This window comes from Eleutherodactylus coqui, chromosome 1 (genome assembly GCF_035609145.1).
Source record: "Eleutherodactylus coqui strain aEleCoq1 chromosome 1, aEleCoq1.hap1, whole genome shotgun sequence".
Lineage (NCBI taxonomy): Eukaryota > Metazoa > Chordata > Amphibia > Anura > Eleutherodactylidae > Eleutherodactylus > Eleutherodactylus coqui.
Window position 1 is genome coordinate 355734838 of NC_089837.1, and position 25445 is coordinate 355760282.

A 25445-nucleotide genomic window follows, 5' to 3' on the forward strand; every position below is an offset into this window, starting at 1 on the left:
AAAAGCAGCCAGTTTCAAAAAAAATTCAGTACTGCGCATGTCCGACGGGTCGCCGTGCAGACCATACAGAAGAAAAGAGGAAACAGCAGGTATGCATGGATATACTGGCCGTGGACAGGGTCTGCTTTCGCAGGCGGAATCAGACCCACCCGTGTGCATTCGACCTAAGGCATAGAAGTACAACCTCATCATGAAGGACAGTTTACAGCAGTACTAAGCAGTGTATATGTGATTCCAGTAGCTCTACACCGTAAATCACGATTAACTCCAGGCACGACAATGTGAGTCTCTCTCTCCAGCTGCTCATTCTGCTCCCCATAAACTTCTACAGGCAGTATGTTCTTCCGTTTGTTATCCCTTTTGCCAGAGATGGGCCTCACTTGACAATAAGCAGTGGACAGCAAATAAAAAGAGAGAATCCTAATGGCCAACACTTCAGCTATTTTTCGTCACCAAACCATTATTTTAGGTAATGGATTACCTTGTGATTTCATGGGATTTACACTTTTGCTAGTTAACACATTGCCTATCGCATAAGCACAAATTGTTTAAAAAGTTAGTGAGCATTTAAAAAGCAAAGCAAAAATCATGGGCCAACGCTAAAGCCCTGCATTTAAGGTTATTGAAGCATGTTCTATCCAAGGTGTAGTTGCACATTTAAGGCCCATTTAGATAAGATTATCACTCAAAAGCCATCTTTTGAGCGATAATCGTTGTGTGTAACTGCACTGACATCGTGCAGTTTTCGTTATCCTTTCGCTCATCATTGTCTTTCAGCGTGCAGAAAGGAAACAATGAGCCTCATCAGGGATTCACAGCAGGATACAGTTAATACTATTGTTTCAGCTGTATCCCGCTCCCTGATGACAGGCTGGGTATGAAGAACAGAGCGGTCCAGCTGCGTTCTCCATACCCCGCTCGGAGCGCTCGGCTGTATAACAGCCGGGCACTCCGAGCAAGGAACAGCTGGATGCAGAAGACAAGTGTGGACACCCGCTTGTCTTCTGCATCCTCTGCTCGGAGTGCCCGGCTGTATAACAGCAGGCGCTCCGAGCAGGGAACAGCTGGATGCAGAAGACAAGCGGTCCCGCTTGTCTTCTGCATCCTCTACTTGGAGCGCAAGGTGATCACTCAACATTTGAGCGATCATCTTGCGCTGTATATGACAACGGTTATCGCTCAAAAGACATCTTTTTTTTTAGCGATAATCTATGTGTCTAAATGGGACACAGTGACCCAACACAAGATGGAAATTTAATTAATCAATCTTTTAAAAACCAGTATCTATTTAGATCTTTTCTGGTCTATTAAATCAGACAGCTTAGCTACAGGTTGTCAGCTGCCAATTAAGGTTATCCATTTAAAGTGTTAAGTCCAACAAAGATCAGATCTATTTAGGGTGGATTAGGACAGTGGCTTTTGGACTTCACATTTCACGGTTTAGACAAATGCTTGTTATTGCAGTGTATAAGGCAGCACAGCACTGGAAAAGAATGTCTCATATGGACAGTTCAATAGCCACATATGGAAACACTAAACGAGTCACTGTAGCATATTCTGATGATTTAAATACAAGACGAAAATAAAAAACTCGACATTATAAAACATGTCCCCATGTAGCGAATGTCCCTTGTAAGTCTAAAAGTGTTGAAATGAAAGTTCCAAAGTTCTATTTCGCCATTTTTTCCAGTTTTAAACAAGGGTAACATATGGGTTTAAGATTCCTCTGCCTAGATAAGTGATGAGGGATTCTTGTCTTCTCCCGCTACATCAACCTACATTCACTGCCAGAGCTGTTAGGCTGGAGCCATCATAAAAGGGGTTTTCTGGGCACAAAATAAAAATATACAAAGTAGAAACAACCTGTACTTTTTATCTGCCACCCCTGACCCTCTTCTTCGTCCCGTGCAACTGCCGATCTGCCGCTGTGTTTACATGCATCACTACCACAGTAAACACAGCAGCAGACTGTTAACCTACAGCTCCCAGCATGCATAGAGCTGGTCTCCTGGTCAGCACTGTAGCTCCGCCCCCAGCTCACAGGTCCCACAACTTATAGGCACCAACCTCCCTCTCACTGAGAGAGCCAGAGAAAGCTGCTGAAGCCAACAGACAGGAACGTCCAGCACGCTGAACTGTACATCAGCAGTACAGCCCAGTCCTTCCTCCCCAATCCTCCCATCATGCACTGCTCACAGGAAGTTGGAGAAGGAAGTAGCAAATGCAAGCAAGATGTCAGATGAAGTGGAGATATTTTTCGGTCAAAAGCTCATGTGAGATAGAAAGACTGTAGTCAGGCCAGGTACAGTGAACCTATTACAAAATGACTTCATGTAATGATGTAAATTAGATTTTAAAACCTTAGTCTGTGCCGAGATTACCCCTTTAAGGACGCTCAGGAGAGATCGGGAGCTGTGCAGGATTTGAACATTAAACTGCTGGAAGAATAAGTAATCTTCAATGTGTGGAGCAGGAAGCAGCAGGTACCCTACATCAGCCTGGCAATCTCTGGATGACTCACCAGCCCCTGCAAGCTGTGCTTCATACAAACCAAAATGAATAGAAATGGAAACCAGAACAAAAACTGGGGAACTGGAACTGAAACCTGAAGTATTGAATGTACAATTAATTATGTTAATTACAGCTGTACACCGCGTCACCTCAGCTATCCCATCACTCTGATTTATGAATACCAAAATACAGATTTTTAAAGTCCTGTGAATACAAGCAGTGAAGAAAAAACCCTCCAGATTTCTAAAACACAGTGAAGGGAACATTAATCCTCACAAATCACAGATTAACCCTTTCCAATGCACTGTCTGACGAGATTATGATTTAAGGCTGTACAGCTCCGATGTTGGAAGTCGTCCGTTGGGGTTCTCTTACTGTATATTGCCAGCCTCTCTGCTATCGGAGCCTATCCAACGTGTCGCCTCATGCAGTACTGGCTTAAGCCAGCATATAGCGCTGTTGTGTAATGACAGAAAAAGAGTAAGCCTCCTAGGAAAACCGGGATACAAATTGGATTAGAAAGGGTTAAGACCAAAAAAAAGATGAAGAAAAAGTATGGCCATGAATGACAGTTTGACTTTCCCTGCCTTCTTTGATACAACTGTGGTCACCACAGACTCCAACCTCGGTCCTATCAATTTAGCTAGGGTGCTTTCCCATTCGGGGAGCAGGAAAGGGGAATCCCCGTAATTGAACAGCTCTGTCTCTGGATGGATGCGAACAGCGCTGGACGAACCCCATTCAGTATATTCGGGTTTGCCTGCTTTCCTCATAGCTGCCTGGCTTTTGGATGGACCTCCGTCCGATGGTTCCAATGCAGATGTGCAACCTTATTCAAATAATGGTCCAAAGTTATGTAAACACCAATGATTTACTTACAACTGCAAACTCTGTTTGCGTGTACGGTCTAGATAAACATTTGTGGTTTGGTTCTGGGTACAAATCTCTGAAAACCCCCTCAAGTTTTGGGTATATGAAGCCATGATGTGCTGGCAAGGGTTGAGTACAAGGTTGGTGCAACATCAGTTGGGCAAAATCCTCCATAAAGGGCATGTGAGCAAGCATGCATATTGCAATATGGAAATAAGGTGAGTCACTTCTAGACACCCCTGGAACAAAATAGTCTCTCCTAGAGCAACCAAGGTTCTAGCTCAAGACAACTGGGAACATTCAGGAGAATAGTAGACAGCCATAGTAGACAGCCGACTGATCTTTTCATTCTAACCACCATTAATTGAACCACTGAAAAACGTTTTAAAACATAGTCAATTTACAGCACGTTGGTAGGATTTCCTTTTTTTTTTCCCCCCAAATGTCCCAATACTAAAGCCCCACAACACTCATCCCCACACATACTTGCTCCTGAACGGTTACACAGGAGTGAGTATCGCTGACTCTCTGACAGAGCGGCCAACAGGAAGGTGGTGCGGCTGGAGATTTCTCTCCTTGTTCTCTCCCGGCCCTCTCCATTCACTTAACACTGTGGCCGTTCAGTACTGAGCAGCTGCTGTTTACACTGAACGATCATCCTTCAGGACTTTATTCAGCCTAAACGATGGATGATGAGCTGAATGGTGATCATGCAGTGTAAACAGCAGCAGTTTAGTACTGAACGACTGCTGTGTTAGTGAATGGAGAGGGGTGGGGGAGCGAGGAGTGAAATCTCCTCCAGCCGCTCCGCTGCAAGCCAACGATACTCACTCCTGTGCAACAGCACGAGAGCGAGTATGTGCGGGGATGAGTGTCGGGTATCATTTGCCCGACATTTGTCCTGTGTAAATGGGGCTTAAAATTTTACCTATCAGAGCAAATTAATTAACACATTAAATGGGTTATTTGTTGGTATAGGAGTGGCAGCTGACTGCTGAAGGTTGAAGGAAAAAAATTGCAAATAAGGATAAGCTACTGCAAAACTACAGCATTATATTCATGTATATGTTATTTAATGCATTAGAAGGGTCCCACATCCTTCGTGTATATGAAGAAGTAGATCCCTGACATATAAAACTATATTCCATACAGTTGCACGTCACCAAATGACTCATTTACCATATAGCACATAATGTGTTTTTTTTCTTTGTGGGACCCCAATGTATTGAAAAGTATAGTCTATAATGTTTTTCAGTAAAGTAAAAATATTATATTATTTTATATTTATATATATATATATATATAATATATTTTATATTTTATATATATTTTATATTTTATATTTTGGGACAGAGCATTTTATTGCAGCTATTTAAATCCTGAAGGATGAGTAGCTCATAGATGAATACTGCAGCTGTTCCATTTAATGCAGCCACTGTCTTTATTCATCTTATATACGTTCTACCTGTAATAATCACTTATACAAGTGGGAGCATCATCTCTCCGGAATAGAGCCTATGTATAAGTAGGAGAGAGAACATATTGAAAACACACTATTATTTGGAACAACTTATCTCTATCCTTGATAATCACTGAAACTGTCGTCTGGTTGCAATTAACCTTGGTATATAATCACATGAGCCATAAGAAATGAATGGCTCATGCGATCAGTCATAGGCATAAGGGAATACCATAGAGTATCAAGCCAATATAAGCTTGGGTCTGCGTTATACAAAAACATACTCCGGACTTAACACCTAATGGTGACATATCGGGGTGATTTCTATATAAATCAATCACCGCGATATTGTTCTAGAAATAATAAGAACAAATACGACCCAAGCAATATTAATGAGCAACTGTTATAAATGGGACGACAGTACTAGTAAATGTGTGTGTCAGGTACAATATTACTGACTGTAAATTAACAGACATCACTGTACCGTGACTAATCAGAGGACATCAGGCCTACCCTGTGATAGAGAATTAAAAGTGTTCAAGGTCATTGACAGTGAGTGCTTCACCACACTTTAATAAACATCTGGTGGTGTAAGTCATTGACAAATAGAAATCTGAGTAACCCTGGATAGAAAAAGACATCAGGGAATACAAAAGTGGTAGAAGTGGTAGAATTCTTGCCTGCCACGCGGGAGGCCCGGGTTCGATTCCCGGCTAATGCACCTAGATTGTTGGGACAGAGCAGTGTTCATCTATATATCTAAGCCCTACTGTTTTTAATTATTGTGTGACTTCTAGCACATATGAGAAAATATAAGGACGCCTTTTTATTATTTAAAAATCAATAAAAGCTAAGTTTTATTATTTTTGGTCCTTTCGGTGACAAGTTTCATTAAAGTTGAAAAAGGATTTCATTGCTACGGTGACAATTATATATATATATATATATATAATATATTTTATATATATTTTATATTTTATATATATTTTATATTTTATATATATTTTATATATATATATATATATATATATATATATATATATATATATACACACATATACACATATACACACATACATACGTAGGAATGTGACATGCAGCGACTCTCAGGGCTTTAGTTAGACTGTGCCCTACTGGTGCTGTGAGTAACAACCCCAGGCATGACAGTTAATGGGGGAACCATCAATGTAAGTAACATGGCACACTCACGCTCTTGTGTTCTATTTGAAGCTAGCAGCAGGCCACAACGAGCGTGAATGCACCACATTGCTTACAATGACCTGTGGTGAAGGGTCCTTTTAGACAAGCTGATCATCATTTGAACAAGTGACTTCATCATTCGCTCGTTCGCTCTCATGCAGGCAGATATATCGTTGGCACATTGAAACAAGAATCGTTCAGAATCAGACTTTCACATTTGCTGTATGAATGAATGAGAATGACTGAATGAGCGCTGTTTAAGCCGAACAATGCGTGAGTGAGCCAAAGATGCCTGGATAAAACTAACGAAAAGTGAACGTTTATCAGCCGTCGATTCACGTTCAAATGAGCAAAAGTGAACAATAATAATTCGGTCTAAAAGCATCTTAAGTTACATATAAGGGTCGTTGACAACCAGATGTGGCGGTTAAGAGTGTGAAGTTGACAATGGTTTACTCACATGGGCAATAGTCACACCCAAAACTGGCAGTTGCAGGCTCCAAGACTCCAATTTCAAACCTTTTTCCATGAACATTTTTTTTTATTTTTTTTTATATAACACTTGTAGATCTTCTCCTTGAAACACCAGAAGTCAAAGATGCTTCAGTTCTGCTTGGGAAAGTGTTAGAGGAAGTCCCGAGAGATGACTAAAATACACATGACTCGAGGTGGCATGCGGTTCAGCCACAAAGACCCACTAGAGAATAGAGAGTGGCAGGTGCTGTTTGACCACAACATTGTGCTTCAATATGCCCTGTCCATTCTATGACAGAGAAGGCACTTCATGCTAGAGCCTATTTAAAGCATTTCCCCAAAACTTGAATACCTGTACCGTTATAGGATCAAAGGATCCAAGACAATAAAGGAACATCCATGACAAATAAAGGAAATGAATCAAAATCTACAATTCAGCTGTCATTTAAAGGGGTAATCCGGGGACAGACTAACATTTTAAAATCTAATGTACGTCATCACAATAGGTCATTTTCTAATAGGTTCACTGTTCCTGGATTAGTACTTCATTTTCTATGTCCCATGACCCTTTGCCTGAAAAATCTCCATTCCTTTCTCCAACACTCCGAGTGAGAGGGAGGTTGGTGCTAGTAAGTTGTAGGACCCGTGAATGGGGAACTTTGATCTCCCATATTCACTTGTATACTGTTGTAGCACTCATTAATTGTAACAACCAATTTTAAATGACATTTGACAGTGATATATTCTTGCAATTATCAGTTTCACAGGGTAGAAATGTGATTTTTCTTACCGGACTACAAGCTTGTGACAGATAACACCAGTGTCTGTAATAACTTCACTCAACCTGAGCTCCAAGTGAACCTTCCCCTGAAATAGAGTAAAGCATGACATGTTAGAGGTAACGGTTGGATGAGTGGAAACAAAAGGATAGGTCACTTGTGATACATGCCAGACCTACACTACCGTTCAAAAGTTTGGGGTCACATTGAAATGTCCTTATTTTTGAAGGAAAAGCACTGTACTTTTCAATGAAGATAACTTTAAACTAGTCCTAACTTTAAACAAATGCACTCTATACATTGCTAATGTGGTAAATGACTATTCTAGCTGCAAATGCCTGGTTTTCTGTGCAAAATCTACAAAGGTGTATAGAGGCCCATTTCCAGCAACTATCACTCCAGTGTTCTAATGGTACAATGTGTTTGCTCATTGGCTCAGAAGGCTAATTGATGATTAGAAAACCCTTGTGCAATCATGTTCACACATCTGAAAACAGTCTAGCTCGTTACAGAAGCTACAAAACTGACCTTCCTGTGAGCAGATTGAGTTTCTGGAGCATCACATTTGTGGGGTCAATTAAATGCTCAAAATGGCCAGAAAGAGAGAACTTTCATCTGAAACTCGACAGTCTATTCTTGTTCTTAGAAATGAAGGCTATTCCATGCGAGAAATTGCTAAGAAATTGAAGATTTCCTACAACGGTGTGTACTACTCCCTTCAGAGGACAGCACAAACAGGCTCTAACCAGAGTAGAAAAAGAAGTGGGAGGCCGCGTTGCACAACTACGCAAGAAGATAAGCACATTAGAGTCTCTAGTTTGAGAAACAGACGCCTCACAGGTACCCAACTGGCATCTTCATTAAATAGTACCCGCAAAACACCAGTGTCAACATCTACAGTGAAGAGGCGGCTGCGGGATTTTGGGCTTCAGGGCAGAGTGGCAAAGAAAAAGCCATATCTGAGACTGGCCAATAAAAGAAAAAGATTAAGATGGGCAAAAGAACACAGACATTGGACAGAGGAAGACTGGAAAAAAGTGTTGTGGACGGATGAATCCAAGTTTGAGGTGTTTGGATCACAAAGAAGAACATTTGTGAGACGCAGAACAAATGAAAAGATGCTGGAAGAATACCTGACGCCATCTGTTAAGCATGGTGGAGGTAATGTGATGGTCTGGGGTTGCTTTGGTGCTGGTAAGGTGGGAAATTTGTACAGGGTAAAAGGGATTCTGAATAAGGAAGGCTATCACTCCATTTTGCAACGCCATGCCATACCCAGTGGACAGCGCTTGATTGGAACCAATTTCATCCTACAACAGGACAATGACCCTAAACACACCTCCAAATTGTGCAAGAACTATTTACAGCAGAAGCAGGCAGCTGGTATTCTATCGGTAATGGAGTGGCCAGCGCAGTCACCAGATCTGAACCCCATTGAGCTGTTGTGGGAGCAGCTTGACCGTATGGTACGCCAGAAGTGCCCATCCAACCAATCCAACTTGTGGGAGATGCTTCTAGAAGCGTGGGGTGCAATTTCACAAGCTTACCTCAACAAATTAACAGCTAGAATGTCAAAGGTGTGCAATGCTGTAATTGCTGCAAAAGGAGGATTCTTTGACGAAAGCAAAGTTTGATGTAAAAACAATGTTATTTCAAATACAAATCATTATTTCTAACCTTGTCAATGTCTTGACTCTATTTTCTATTCATTTCACAACGCATGGTGGTGAATAAGTGTGACTTTTCATGGAAAACACAAAATTGTTTGGGTGACCCCAAACTTTTGAACGATAGTGTATGTGTTGGCCCAGGTACTAATCAGGCATCTAAAAGGTACCTTTATACCTTCACCTGAATAATTGCTTAAAACAGCGTTTTTTGTCGATAGTTGCCCCATATACACAGAGTCAACAGCAGGGCATGGAGCAAAAAAATTGCTTAGTAGTCACTAGCAGCTTCGATTCAGCTCACTGAAATGAAGCAAACAAAGAGCGACTTCTCACTCAGTGTAAACAGGAGTCGCTCAATGTTTTAACGACTACCTGTTCACAGCGAATGGAGGTGGACAGCTAGAAGAGACCTCTTGAGCACTTAGTCTTCTTTCACCTAATGACTCTCGCTCCTGTGTGAAAGCACAGGAGTGTTGGTCGCTGGTACGACTCTCAGGCGCTTATGCATCTGATCGTCATCCCATGGAAAGCTACTTTTAAAGAGCGTGTGACAACCCCTGTAGGAGCACTAATTGCAGCTCTATTGGCTGCCACCCAGCTTTCTGAAGTACAGCGATAACTAGTAAAGAGATTTTTTTCTTTACAATTCCTTGACAGAAGAGAATGAATTGCATGGATACAGTTTTAGGGCAAGCTCTAATTTGCTAAAACATTGAAAGGGGTTGCGCCACGAAAAATATTGTTTAAAGTTAAATTCAGTCCATAATAAACATTTTTACACTTATTAAGAATAAAGTGTTTCTGCCCACTGGGTATGTGCGCTGCGGAATAAGTTGGCGCTATACAAATAAAGCTTATGATTAATTATCCCTGGTGTGGTGAGCGGCTGCTTCTGAAGTTGCTGCATCTTCCCTGATGTCAGAAGAGATGGTGAGTGATGAGAGCGAGACATTGTTACTGCAGAGAAGCAAGACCGAGTAGGTGTGACCACCCTGGAAATATTTACTGAGGAGGTAAGGACAGAGGAAGTCTCTTCAATAGAAACAGCAGATGGTGCTATATTAATATTGGTATTAGACTATATGGAAATAAAAACTTTTTTTTAAGTATTAAAAGAGAAAAGGTTAGAATTAAAAGCTGGATTTAACTAAAAATAATATTTTCCATGGGACAACCCCATTAAGACAGAAAGCCATGTGCTTATTGTGTGTTCAGTAATGAACAATGCCAGCAAGAAAATTCTGTAAGAATACAAATAGAATTACCACCTCATAAAGAGCATATGCTATATGAGAAGCACAACTACAACTGCCTGTACAACAGTTGATGCAATATAGCAGCTTCAATCGGCATGTTGGAACCTCTGGTTGGAGGAACCACTGCAGATCCGGCTCAAAACAAGGGAAGAAAAAGCGCTGTCCAAAAGCCAGGCAACTGAGCAGAAACTGAAAGAACCCCATTATAGTCAATGGGGTCCGTTCTGCACTATCCTGAGACAGAGCCATTCGGCTGCCGGGATTCCCCTTTTCTGCCCCCCGAACACAGCAGAAAAGCAGAACCCCGGGCACAGATATAAAACCACCCTAAGTTATACCAAACTACTATGTAAACAAATATTACACATCGTAGACAAGACATGACATGGACAGGCACTACAAACGTATACTTGGTAGAGTCATGTGAGGATGCATTACTCATTTCCTCAGGTCTCACATACCTCAACCTCAGAGTTAACACTTTCTGCCAAATGTACCAGCTTCTTCAGCAAAAATATCATGCATGTCACCAATATGGTAGGACATACTCTTGTCCCCTTCTCACGTATGGTGTACATGGAGACACAGTTTTGTTTTTTTAAATCAATGTAAATCCAATTAATTTACTCTAGACCAGTGGTGGCAAACCTATGGTACGCGTGCCAGAGGTGGCACGCAGAGCCCTCCCTGCTGGCACGCGCCCCATCGGCCGCTCACCACTTGTGAATACCAGCAGGGGCCGCGGCTTCCCTGCCGGCATTCACAAACGGCACTGCTAGCTGCGCTGATCCCGGCACACACTGACTTCAGTGTGCAGCAGGAATCCCTCTCCCCCCTGCCCCGACGTCTCCTACTACTTGGTTCCGCCGGGAGGGGGGAGGCGTCCAGCAGCGTGTGTGTCAGTGTGTGTTCCGGGAGCATATTAACACTTTCTTCCCCACTTCTGCAGCAATCAGCAATTCCCAGCAACCTGATTGGTTGTTTGGGTTGGCTGATTCACCAAACAACCAATCAGGTTTCTGGGAATTACCTATTGAGGCAGAAGTGGGTAAGAAAAAGTTAATATGCATGCTGGGACCAGAAGAGAAGCTGAGCTTCAAGGAGGAGGAGGAGGAGGAGGAGGTGGTGGTAAGTATGTGGGTCTCGGGAGGGGCACTGTGGGGGTGTCACTACTACACTGGGGGCCGCTGGGGGGGTGTCCCTGCTGCACTGGGGGGGCCGCTGGGGGGTGTCCCTGCTGCACTGGGGGGGGGGCCGCTGGGGGGGGGGGGTGTCCCTGCTGCACTGGGAGGGCCGCTGGGGGGTGTCCCTAATGCACTGGGGGGCCGCTGGGGGTGTCCCTAATGCACTGGGGGGGCCGCTGGGGGTGTCCCTAATGCACTGGGGGGGCCGCTGGGGGTGTCCCTAATGCACTGGGGGGGTGCCACTACTGCACTGGGGGGCCGCTGGGGGGGGGGGGTGTCCCTAATGCATGGGGGGCTGCTGGGGGGTGTCCCTAATGCACTGGGGGCCGCTGGGGGGGGTCACTATTATCGCTGTGGGGTGGGGGTCACTATCACCGCTGGAGCCGCTGTGGGGTGGGGGCCACTATCACCGCTGGGGCCGCTGTGGGGTGGGGGCCACTATCACCGCTGGGGCCACTGTGGGGGCCACTATCACCGCTGGGGCCACTGTGGGGGCCACTATCACCGCTGGGGCCACTGTGGGGGCCACTATCACCGCTGGGGCCACTGTGGGGGCCACTATCACCGCTGGGGCCACTGTGGGGGCCACTATCACCGCTGGGGCCACTGTGGGGGCCACTATCACCGCTGGGGCCACTGTGGGGGCCACTATCACCGCTGGGGCCACTGTGGGGGCCACTATCACCGCTGGGGCCACTGTGGGGGGCCACTATCACCGCTGGGGCCACTGTGGGGGGCCACTATCACCGCTGGGGCCACTGTGGGGGGCCACTATCACCGCTGGGGCCACTGTGGGGGGCCACTATCACCGCTGGGGCCACTGTGGGGGGCCACTATCACCGCTGGGGCCACTGTGGGGGGCCACTATCACCGCTGGGGCCACTGTGGGGGGCCACTATCACCGCTGGGGCCACTGTGGGGGGCCACTATCACCGCTGGGGTCGCTGTGATGTGGGGGTCACTATTATTGCTGGGGGGTGGGGGTCACTATTACTGCTGGGGGTGCTGGGGGGAGGGGTGTCACTATTACCGCTGGGGGTGGGGGTCACTATTACCGCTGGGGCTGCTGTGTGGTGGGGGTCACTATTACTGCTGGGGCTGCTGTGTGGTGGGGGTCACTATTACCGCTGGGGGTCACTATTACTGCTGGGGCTGCTGTGTGGTGGGGGTCACTATTATCGCTGTGAGGGGGCCACTATTACCGCTGGGGCGCTGTGGGGTGGGGGTCACTATTACCGCTGGGGCCGCTGTGATGTGGGGGTTACTATTACCGCTGAGGCTGCTGGGGGGTGTCACTATTACCACTGGGGTATGTTTACATGTGGCGGAAATGGGCAGGGCTGTTTCAAAATAGACAGGGTGCAGATTCGGACTACTTTTTGGATGCAGAAATGCCGCAGAATTTTCCACAGAAATTTCCACTAAGGACATTCTGCAGTATTTCCGCATCCAAAAGCAGTCAAAATCTGCACCTGTCTATTTTGAAGTGGCCCTGTCTTTTTTAGAACGACGGGGGTAAAATCATACGTCATGATAAGCCCCGCCCCCTGACGTGTTGGCACTTTGCGATAAATAAGTGGGTTTTAGGTTGCAGTTTGGGCACTCGGGCGCTAAAAGGTTCGCCATCACTGCTCTAGACTTTCCAAAAAAACCCACAACAAACCACATTTAATAGAAACTAAATATAGTTATTAATACCGATAAATATAAATGACTTCTGTAAAGAATAAATGAACATTAAACATGTTACTGTGTGTTATCTGTGGCGTTACATAGGACTGCAGGTGACATCATTATCTGTCCTCAGCGTTATCACCGTGTTATACAGAACTGCAGGTGACATTATCTGTCCCCAGTGTTATCACTGTGTGTTACCTGTGGTGTTACTTAGGATTGCAGGTGACATCACTGTGTTATATGTCCTAAGTTATCACTGTGTTATCTGGATAAACATGGCCACTTACATTACACTACTAGCGCCCACAGTGATGCTGGAGAAGGTTGGTAGCGTTTCAGCATCAGGAGGTGGAGACTAGAGGCAAAATTCGGGCTTGGAAAAATCGGGGAAATTGGAAACCACCAAAACTAAAGTTTTGACTGTATATTGTGGGGTATAAAGGATCTAGAAAATGAGTTCAGCCATGCCCATGACTGGAATATTTGCTGAAACAGCCATGATTTAATGCATGATTTAATGCAACGTTTTAGCTGTAAGTATCAATATACAGAACCTGTAAAGTCATATGGAAATTCTGTGAATAGTGTCAAAAAACCATTGGCATGAATACTTTGCATAATTGTGCCCCATTTTCTGATTCATCTAGGTAGAATTAAATGAAGTCTGTCCTGTGATAAGTCTAAGTAGACCATCTCAGGAATGTGCACATTTCCCCAGAACAGAACCGCATTTGTAAGGGGATCTAAACAAATCCTGTAAGACGAATAAATTCCCTCATTAGTAAATTTGGCCAGCTAGTCATCCAGACAATATGGTCTATGAGGGCAGCAACTACCAAGGGGGATTTCACAAATGAAGGGTGTAACTGACTATATTCACGCCTGGTGTAAGAACTAAAACACGCTGCACTTGTTGGTTACATATTAGAAAAGTTTTAGTTGATTCCATCATAATTATTTCTGCATATTTTGCCATCTTGATTACATGGCAAACTAACGTGTCGCACTGCGGCACCAACGCTTGGCAATATATGTACTTCCCCATTGTCTAAATACAATTGCAATGCACGATTTTGAAAAATACTTCAGAAATTCTGTGCCGATTTAATAATTGATGCGGGAAGGGCAGTTATATATATATATAACACTCCAAATCACTTGCTAATCTTTACATAGCTGTAGAATTCTAACTGTTTACCACCACTAGGGGGAGCTATGAAGTTTAGTGAAGACACATTTTGAGGGTTCAGTGGGAGCAATAATATTCGTCTGCACTATTTTGTCTGGCAAACCCAACAGAACAACTTATAATCAATGGGGAGCCATTCATTTGCATTACGGGAAAATCTGTTCCTGGCTGGAGTTCTATTTTCCTGTTTCCATGATGGAAACATAGCACAGATGTCAACAAGGACTAAGTATTCTTCAGTGTAGCTTTCCATTATGTAATGCCATGATTATGTGAAGTAGAGCGGCAGATTTGGTGCTCTGTACATAAATTTGTTACAGTCACCAGAGTTTCGCTGTTGATACTCAATTAGTGTATTGACAGGTAGGAAAATGTCCAATTCTATGTAACTTCTGCAACCCAGGAACCATGACAATGTGCTGCAGATTGAAAAAGGCACTAGTTAGAACCAAAGCATTGCTTTACATACTGGCCTGGCTCGATAAACCTATGTGATTGGATTGATACAGATGTCTACATATCCTCTTGATTTGTCTCTGGTTCATAAATCTCATGGGAATATTACCAAAAAGAGCACCAAAGAATTCTCCAATTGCTTCTGTAACCCCGTTACACCACAGGACGTACATATACGCGCTATATGCACAGGCTCACGAGTCGAGCCTGCTCTATCTTTGATAGCCAGCATTCACACTAATGACAGCTGTTGATGCTTTATATGCAGCTGTCAATTCTGACAAAAGCATTTAAATGGCCAAATCAGAGGTCCAAAACGCTCCCCCATGATGAGATTGCGGGGTGCGGTCTAGATATCATGGCAACCATGGGCCTTCTGAAGGCCCCCAGAGCTGCCATGTATTTCTGCCTATTAAGACATGTCTACAGCAAGTCTTAATAGATCGCCTGCAGAAATACTATATGCTGCAATATTAAAGTATTGCAGTACATGGTATAAGCAGTCATTTTTTTTCCCTAAGGGAACTTGAACTTGCAATTGTTTGAAGATAAAAGAAAGCCCTCAGACGACCAAATCTAAAGAAAATTAATAGTTGTGATTTTTTTGAAAATAGGGAGGAGAAACCTAAATAACTTTAAAAAGACTTGATTCATCACTAAGGGGTTAATCCAGTGAAGGAAAGATTCATGAACATACGCTGGAAGTCATTTATGAGACAGACAATCCAGTTACAGCAGCACAGCACCTGATTAGATTCACTTATAGGTTCAAGTGCACCTTGTATATGGTAATGCGCTTGTAGTTTAATTCAGTTCCCTTGTAAACAGCCTTCCTCGCTGTGTCAAGTAGTGCCCAGAGCCGAACCGCACACGTCAATATCAGTTCATTTCATTCTACTCGATTAGGGATTCCATTACTCATCTAGGACAACAGAATTGCACTAATACGATGCAAGCATCCTTTCTATGCACTAAGCATAACCTGGATGGGCACAGTATGACGGATATTCCCTTGTGAGGGTCATCTTTACTGCATATGCCCAAAGTATATCAGCAGGTACTGCATTTACTCAGAATTTCTTGTAGACCTGTTCCTATAAGAATGCTATTAAACATAAGTTTATAGCTAAACTGACCATTTTACTGTATATTGTAGGCCTTTAAAAGGGCATCAGCCACCTGGACTATTTCTACAGCAACCTTGCTCTATGCCAGAATAGCAACATAGCACCATTGACTTGCTGTAGCCCCATCATTATAGGCAGAGGGCTAAGAAGTCAGATCCTAGTAATACATTTATAGCATATCCAATTTTTATGTTATCAAGGTTTCCTATGGGAAATCCCACTAAGGCCTCCCTTACACAGGCATTTGCAAAAACGCAGAGTTTTTTCAACACTGCATTTACTGCGGTTTCAGCAACATTATCATGCATTTTTTACAATATGCTAAGAAAAAGAAAAGCCAATACTCTCCTAGCTGGCACTGTCCATGCCCCTGCCGCTGCTCTCCGGAGCTCCCAGCACTCGCCAACAGAGGATCTTTACTAGTGAGGGGCTTTGAAGACGCAGCCTCCTGCAAGAGATTGCTCTGATTGGTTGAGCCCGCTGAGTGTCAGCAGGCTCAGCCAACCACAGCCAGCGTTGGATGCACCCTCCATAGCCATTCTGGTGGAGCTGAAGCTCCTGAACCAATCAGAGCAATCTCTCACTGGGAGGCGGAGATTTCAATCCCCATCACTAGCAATAGATGCTTTGTCGACTTGACAAGTGCCCAGCAGCCTGCCTGCAGCTCCAGGGAACAGTGGCGGGGACCGTGACGGCGCCTGCTAAGTGAGTATTCGTTTTTTGTTTTAAAGTTGTGCAGCTAGCGCTTGCGTTTAGCGCTACTAAAAACGCAGTACCAAGTTGTGCCACGTTTTCAGCAGCGCTGAAACCGCTGCCCATTCATTTCAATGGGAGACGCAGGGCTGAAAACGGACAAAGATAGAACATGCATCGCTGTCAAATCACAGTGTTTTGACGCTTGTGTGAGCAGCCCCATTGAAATGAATGGGAGCATTGTAAAGTGTGTAGCGCAGCGCTGAAAAGGCAGCGCTAAACGCTGTACAAAAACGCCTGTGTGAGGGAGGCCTAAGGCCTCATGTCCACGGGGAAAATCAGGCCCGCTACGGATTCTCCATGGAGAATCTGCAGCGGGTCCCTCCTGCCCCGCGGACATGAGCGCTGAAAATAAGAATAAATCAGAATTAACTCACCTCTCGCACGCTCCGGATCCTTCCTTCGCTGCTGCGTCATCTTCTCTGCGTCGCGGCCGGATCTTCTTTCTTCGGCCCGGCGGATGCGCAGGATGACGTCAGTGACATGCCCCGCGCATGCGCCGGCCCGAAGCAAAATGATCCGGCCGCGACTGAGAGAAGATGGCGCCGCGGCGAAGAGAAGAACCGGAGCGGGTGAGTAAAATCTGATTTTTGTCTCCCGCGGATCCGGACGGCTTTTATAGGCTTCAATAGAAGCCCGCGGGAGACCCGCACGAAAATGGAGCATGGTCCCGATTTTTTCATGCTCCATTTTTTTTAAAATCCCTTTTATTGACCATCCGCAGGTATTTATTTACCCGCGGGTGGTCAATGCATCCATATGGGGCGCGGATCCGCGGGCAGGAGAAGAGTAAAAATCTGCTGCGGATTTTAATTCTTCTTTTGCCCGTGGACATGAGGCCTTAGGCTGTATTTACATGGGCAATTTTTCTATACAGTTTTAAGACTGAAAAAAATGGCCCAAAATTGTACAGAAAGAACACATTGATTTCAATAGAGTTATTTACATGGTTGCTTTTTTACTCAGACGGAGCGGGTCATGTTTTGTTCCAACTTTGGACAAGAACAGCCCATTGAAGTCAATGGGTGTGTTAAAAATGTTGCCAATTTTGCATCATGTAAGTGCAGGCTTTTTTTTAATTTTTTTTTTTTTTTTTTTTATTTAATGCGTGTAACCATGTAGGACCAAAAAATAAAGAACCTGGGCCTTACGTTAAAAAAAAATTATTAAAAAGTGTGGGAAGAAATGGAAATTACAAAAACATGAAAAGCGCAAACACACACACAAAAAATCTAATAGTTTAAGGACCACAACCGCCTGTGTGAACACAGCCTTAAGGCTCACTCAGATGTTTGCTGCATATGACGTGTGTATTTTTTTATGCGCGTTATGTACAGTGCTAAAAGTCCATTGATTTCAAAGGAAAAATGCAGCATGTCCTATTTTGATGTGTAATATTGCCATCATAGGCTATGGGTGTTTAAAATATGCAGTAAAGTCCACATGTTCCATGCATATCTGCCGTGTACGGAGTATTACGCAGCAAACATATGCCCGTGTGAACGAGCACTAATTCGGAGGAAGAGTTTGCATTGCCAGCTTCCAGGGTGCATTTGGGCATTCATGCAGGCGATCCTCGGTTGTAGGGGTTTTCCTTTAATTACAGATACAAGTATTCATTAAATCAAGGAGAATGGAGGGTAGCATACACAGGACTGACAGGCATGGATAGGAAGGGGAGGGGGAACTGATACAGGCTGCTGAGTGACCAAGGACAAGTCACCATAAGCTTCAAAATGGTGAAAAATGATTGCAACCTTCAAACCATGAACACAGCTCCGGAGCACAAACTGCTATTCTTACTAGCACAATCCTGTGTAGATAATTGAATTATGGTTTATCCACGGATATTAAGAGATCGCTTGAATTAAGACCGACTGCGGACTGGCAGACTATGCATGAGATAGTGCTGGAGATGGATGGACACTATGAACATGCTTTAGGTTTGCTTTCATGATAAAAAAAAAAATCTAAGCATTTTAAACAAATGTTGATCTGCCGTTTTCTAGTATTCAAGGGCATCAAATACAACATTTAGTTCTAAACATACTCTTAGGGTGTATTCACGTAGGAGAGTGATAATCGGTCCCAGAAACTCTGACCGATACTGCACTTGTTAACCAGCGAATGCGATGCATTCTGTGAGAAGAATGCATCAGGTAGCTGCACTTGTCTTATGTACGTGAAGATGGCATGCTGTTTCAATAGGAAGAAAAGAAAAAATGTATTGAATTCCCATGAAAAATCGCATATATGTGCAAGTGCGATGTGATTTTTTTTTCAGGCTCCGAGGAGAAAAGGTGGCGATTCTAAAACAAGAATTGTCCAAAAATAGGACAGGCTGCAGTTTTTCCACCTCTGACCACGTCTGAAAGAAAAGTCGCTGACGTGAACAAACAGATTGGTTTTGGTTTTCTTTTTATGTGCGAGTTTCGTCTGTATTGTAATAGGACAAAGCTGCATGTGAAAATGGCCCATGTGAATACACCCTTAGGGGTTTAAGACTGCATCAGGCCCAGGCTAGGACTCTGGTTTAAAAAGGTTTATTAGGCCAGTCTGACATCTGCGTTGGAACCTCTGGCCGGAGGTACGGTCACAGATCCAGCTGAGAATACCAGAAGAAAAAGCTGGCCAGTTGGGCGGAAAGTGTGTGGACCCCATTATAGTCAATGAGGTCTTTCCGAAGCTGTTCAGTTCTGTGCTGATATGGAACCATTCAGCCACAGGTATTTCCCTTTCCTGCTCCCCAAATGGAGCAGGGAGGTGAAATCCCCAGATGTGAAACCACCCTAATTCTCTCTTCTAACCTAAATGAACGGCTACAAGTACAATGAATCTGGCATGTAGCTTCTATGAAGCATTTTTCTCATCATTTAAGTTCACTCTGGTAATGAATGCAATTATGAAGTGAAAGCTGGCGCACGTCCATGTGCTAACGGCCATGCTGTAGCTGAGCGTCTGATGCGGGCAGCAGAGACCACGCGGTTTCCATTACTCGGCTCTTATCAATATTGGCTGCAACATTAAAGAGAAGTGAACGGAGTTCCCACAAGACAAACCAATGCCGCTCATCTTTAACCCTTCATTAGATAAGAGGTCCAATCCTACACCAATTCTCTGTACCAAGATGCAACCCATATCAAATATAGATATACACACTATTGAACGCTGTAAACATCTATTACATTGGCTTTTGCACCTCATTAGTCACAGGCTTAGAAAGCAGATGTAAACAGATCAAGACTGGAGTATAAAGACTATACAAGAATAGTAATCTAATGTAGTGATAAATAAATATTTCCTCAGAACCAGAGAGTCTACAAGGTTTCCCCTACCAAAATACACGTACGAGAACCTACACACACCAAGATTTTGCATTGGTCTGATATAGGAGGTGCGGACCGGAAGCGTAATAAAAGGCTTTTCTCCCATTGAAATAAATTGGAGGGATCACACATCTAGCTTCTCATTGTGGTCACAGCTGGAAGTGTAATCAGAGGCATCTTGATTACAATGGGAATGAAGGAGTCTATTACACTGCTGAAGGATCAGACGATTGGTGGGAATCCTGAGCAGCAGACCCCCAATGATTAAGTAATGATGACAGAGAGGTGTGTGGAAAATAGCTTGCCTGCACAGTCCATAGCACACAGCTGTACACTGGACTAAGCCATGAAAATACACAAGTTTGTGCAAGAAAAGCCGACCATAAACATACACAATATAAAAAAACAGGCAACATTTTTATTAAACAAACCACATACAGCCCCAATGCCCGCAGATGGAAATTCCGCAGTGAGATTCCACGTGGAATTTCTGCCATTGCACGCTGCCATAGGATTGCATGCGTGCGCGGAATCCTATGCAGACAGCCGCGATTTTGATAAATCAGTAACAAAATCGTGCCATGTTGTATTTCTGTGTGAGCCTTGCACAGAAACGTCACCACTGACGCCACGCTCTGCGAATGCGCGACTGTGTGCCAGCCGGCACATCACACAGCAGAGATAGAAGACGCCGGACGGGTAAAGTGGGAGATCAGCACAGGGGCACGGATCACACCCTGCTGCGAGAATTTTGCAGGCGAAATCCGACCTGGCCGTGCGCATGAGGCCGTAAGCTAAAACCACTTTAAAGACAAAAATAGCAGCAAACACAAGCAATGTGATACAATATGCACATCCATCATACCTCTCATAGTATACCAATATAGGCTACAAGTACCATGGGTGAATATAGGGTGAATACACACACACTAATTACAGCTGTACAGACTGATGTATCTTGTAAATACTGTGACATGCTTTTCAATTCAATACTGCAATACATTGGCTTACATAATGAATACACTTTAGGACAAACTCCCAAAGTAAGGGCTATACTACACATATAAATGAACATCAGTGCAGAAATACGCAATATGGAAATATGATATAACTGTTCGAGAAAACTATCAATGTGTGCTAATAACCCATAGTGCTCATGAGGGGAATGCAATACCCTACTATATTGTCATCTTCATCAGGAGACGGGATAGGTCATCAATAGCAAATCCCTACCAATAGTAACACCCCTTTAATGGAAAATTTGTACCTCCTCCATAAAAAAATTTATAATTTAAAAATATGGACAATTGCACACAATGGGACACATTTATTAAAACAGGGGTACCTCACAACTTTGTAACAGTCTAAAAAAAAAATCAGGGTAGGTTGTGCTTTATTGCCTCATTCACCACCACTTCTCTCTTTAATAGTGTCAGAATTAGAGTGGTTTCACATCTGCATCGGGACCTCGAGCAGAAGGTTCCTTCACAGATACGGCTAAGATTACAGTCAATGGGGTCTGCCCAACGCAGTTCGGTTCCATCCAGAGACCGAACAGTCTGGCTGCGATGTCTTTTTTTCCTGCTCCCTGAATTGAGCAGGAAGGCAGAATCCCCAGCGAAGATGTGAAACCACCCTTAGGCTACATGTCTGGTATCAAAAATATGGAGCTCCAACCCTCTTCCAAAAAACAAAATACCATCAAAAAATTGTGGAATAAGAATCAGCACGTTAAACATTGTGACTACTGATGAGCGTAATTTGTTTCTCCAAATGTACCTCCACGGATGACTAACCGCTCACAGTTGTAATAATGCATTACCCACGATGCCCAGACAGTCGTTGAAATGAGCAACAGCTGACTAAAGGAACACCACCCACCAATGTGCTCCACTATACTTAAAGTATAAATATAGCAAGTAAATGGTCCACCTTGGTATATGGTCAGGACATCTGTAATATCAAAGCTCTCATCTTGTGTATGTAACCAAGTCACCACACAATTATGGCCTACTGTAGATTATGGTTTCTCTTTGGATGTCCTACTATTTATAAACACTGAAGATTACAAAAGAGAACGCGGCCTTCTAAAAGACTGAAATTACAGTTTGGCATCCACAGTATGTGATCTGGTTATTTCAGTACACTGTGGACAGCTAATTTCATGTTTCGCCATCACAATTATATTACGAAGGTGCCCTAGGGTGATGCAAGTGAAACAATTACATTCTAGTAGCAGGAGTTTACAATAGATAACACTGGGTACCAATCGCCCACAATATACGGTACCCAGGGGCGTAGCTATAGAGGATGCGGTTGCACCCGGGCCCAGGAGCCTCAGGGGGCCCATAAGGCTTCTCTTCTCCATATAAGGAACCCAGTACTATAACTAAAGACTTATGGTTGGAGGCCCTGTTACAAGTTTTGCATCGGGGCCCGGGAGCTTCACGTTACCCCTCTGACAGTACCTCCAGTTGGCAGTGCAAACACTAATATATTGGGATTGTATTACATGCAGCTTCCATATCTGCTGCGTAATTGGAACCTAGACTAAGGAAACCACAAGAAAAGAAAAAGGGTTTTGTGGCTGACCAGCTGTCCATCAGTACACTACAGAGGAGAGTCTGAAGATTGTATCCTGTAGCTTAAATAGTAGACTGATCTATAGTTTAATATATTCCAAAAGGCAAATACAAGGGATTTAAAAAGGAACTTGTCTGCAGGTTCACAGGCAGCATGAGCCCATGAGAGGTATGTAAGTGCGTCCATGTCTATATGCAAGTAGGGAATTGCAATGACATATTAGCATTTGTTCCCCTCAACTGGTGCAAGAAATATAAAGTAAATATTATAGTATGCCAACCTGTACTTCCGAATTTGCATCTACATGCTGTACTTGAAACCAGGTTTCTCTGTTGTTGTATTTCTGCAGATCTTCCTTTAGTATTGCTACTTTACCTAGAAGAGAAGAAAAAAAAAAAAAAGTCATCAGTCTAGAGAATGTGTGGAAATGCATTCCGAAACAAAGCGAACTTCTAAATCAAAGCAAATTTCTAAATCAAAGAAATGTTTGATAGCTCCCTTTCTTGCCATATCCTCAATAAGCCAAAAGCCTCCAATTCAGAACTCTGCCAGACTGCAGAAATGCCGAAAGGCTAGCAAGGACAACCAATAAGCAGTTCCATCATGCTTTGTCTTTCCCACACTAGCAATGCAGGTGATGAGATAATGAACATTGTATACACTTTTTCAGATGAAATGACAAGGCTGGATCTGCACAAAAAGTCGTCACCCACAGCCCATTGAGAAAGTGGTACAACTTGAGAGAAGGAGATTTAAAACGACTACTCTTATGAAGAGAAGCTGGGTATTACAAAGCCTATACTTACAGGCTTAAATTAGGAGAGATATATCCCTAAATTATATATAACTATATATCCGTTTAGCCCCATGCATTAAATATTCATGTATTCGCATATTTAAATTTATACAATTTATTCATTTTTGTATGTCCATCTCTACCTATTCAATTGTAAGTTATCATATGACTACTCCATGCGAGTACGCCAAGGCTTGTGCCGAAACATGTAGCAGTCTTGTTTGTCGCTAGTGGATATTGGATGTACAGTTTTAATTTTTTGCTAAATAAACCAGAAGTTGTTTTTTCACCCTCAAACTCCTGGATTCTGGATTGTTTCTACAATTAAAGCAACTGAAGAATTCATCTGGTTTAGCAGCAAATGAAGGTTAAATAAAAATTTTATGTTAATCACACAGATCTGATTTCTGGAAAAAAAAATCCATTTCCAATGTGTATTTGATGCAAAGTTAAGAATGAGAAAGATACATAATTTAACAGGTCGTTATGCATTTACCACAATAGAAAGAAGAAGAAAGAAAACTAGGTCAGAGAGTGTAACAAGAACCCCAGTGGGGCCGGTTTAATCTCATTCAGCACCAGCTGTGTAGTACGCAGAGGAAGCCTAGAAAGTACATCATATGGAAAAGGCGGACGTCTTGCTTATTGTTTGCCGACTGTAGAAGTTACTGGTTAGGAACAAGGCGAACTTGTATGATGCTCTGATCCAATTAGACAACACTACACTTGTGTTCACCTCTAACAATCCGAGGAAAGTATTATTAAATGGAGATAATTATGGTAAACAGTAGTCCTCACATCTAATGGACATTTGATTTTCAGATCCTGTCCTAATTTTATCTTTAGCACTATTGATTATCCTATTACATTTTAAATACATTGTTAATTAAAGCTATAACAAAACCACATAATTGTGTCAAGTACATTTATGATTCAAAGCTGCAACTAAATGGAAACTTTGGGATCGATTTATTAAAGTTGGTTGATCCATTAAATTTGTACAATCTAAGCACATTTTTATTCTTTACTAATAGATCACCATAATTTTATCCAATTAACATAAAAGAGAGACAAAGACACTAGGACAAAGAAACCATAACAAAAACTATATTAAAGTTATTTTCCGCACTCTGATCTGGAAAAATGTAACAGAAAGACAATAACTCAGTATATAAAGTATGTGTGTATTATATAGATAGGATACATATGTAACCCCAGTTTGGGGAATACAAGCACAATGTTAGCTGCACAGCAAACAGCACAAAATATCTGCATACAGGAAGTGACATCCGAAGAACGTCAGAAGCTGAATGGTTAGAGATAGCGAAGATCTTGAGATAGAGCAAAGAGACTCAACCTGTAACCCATGTTGTGATAGAAGCAAGTTGATCACTCCAAGAAAGCTAGAAACAAGGTACCCACATGTCCAGGAAAAATCTCCACATTTGACAATGTGGGAATTGGACCTGAAGGAGCAACTCAGTCTGGAGGAGCAGGCTAGTGCTTTCTTGGACAAAGAAAATTTCCCATGGCATAGCGCACTGGGAATCCTCGCAGAAGCTCTTTCTGCACTGGTACCCGACGCCGGCTAGATTGGCCAGAATGAATAGAGAGATCCCGAAGATCTGCTAGAGAGGATGTGGGCTGAAAAGCACATCTCTTCATATGTGGTGGGCATGCCCCGTTGAGCGTTCCTTTTGGAATCTGGTCTTTGATTTTAGCTTTACTGTGACTCGACAGTTTGTGTCCCCAGACCTGGCCCTTTGCTTTTTAAATAAGGGCAAGCTTTCCCCATTTCACTGAGTCCTCATTTCCCACATCATTCTAGCAGCGAGGCTGGTGATTGCCAGACATTGGAAATCACCAGGAGCCCCCTCAACCCCAGTAGGTCATTAACTTGATTAACCCAACATTCCACCTGGAAGAAATTTACGCCCATCAATACACCATTAAATTGACTCGGTTTGCCTCTTAGGCAATGTGGTTAGACTTTATCTCATCAAGCCCCTAATAGTGAAAGGGCACGGGTCTGGACGCTGTTTGCAGCGGCAAGAGTGTGACGCTGGGTCAGCTGGACACAACTATAGAAGAGATCCTGGGCTCCCATCTGAGCTCTCAAAAATGCATGTGAAGGC

At 43.3% G+C, this 25445-nt stretch overlaps 1 protein-coding gene across 2 annotated transcripts in view; it reads right to left on the reverse strand.

The window, feature by feature from the left end:
• Positions 1 to 25445, reverse strand: part of RASA3 (RAS p21 protein activator 3) — a 161841-nt gene that overhangs the window by 55625 nt on the left and 80771 nt on the right. For both annotated transcript variants that reach the window (XM_066577243.1, XM_066577239.1), the window contains exons 4-5: positions 22795 to 22889; positions 7305 to 7381 (exon numbers count right to left, since the gene is read on the reverse strand). In XM_066577243.1, the coding sequence (XP_066433340.1) occupies positions 7305 to 7381; positions 22795 to 22889 (172 nt within the window). The remainder of the gene's footprint in view (positions 1 to 7304; positions 7382 to 22794; positions 22890 to 25445) is intronic.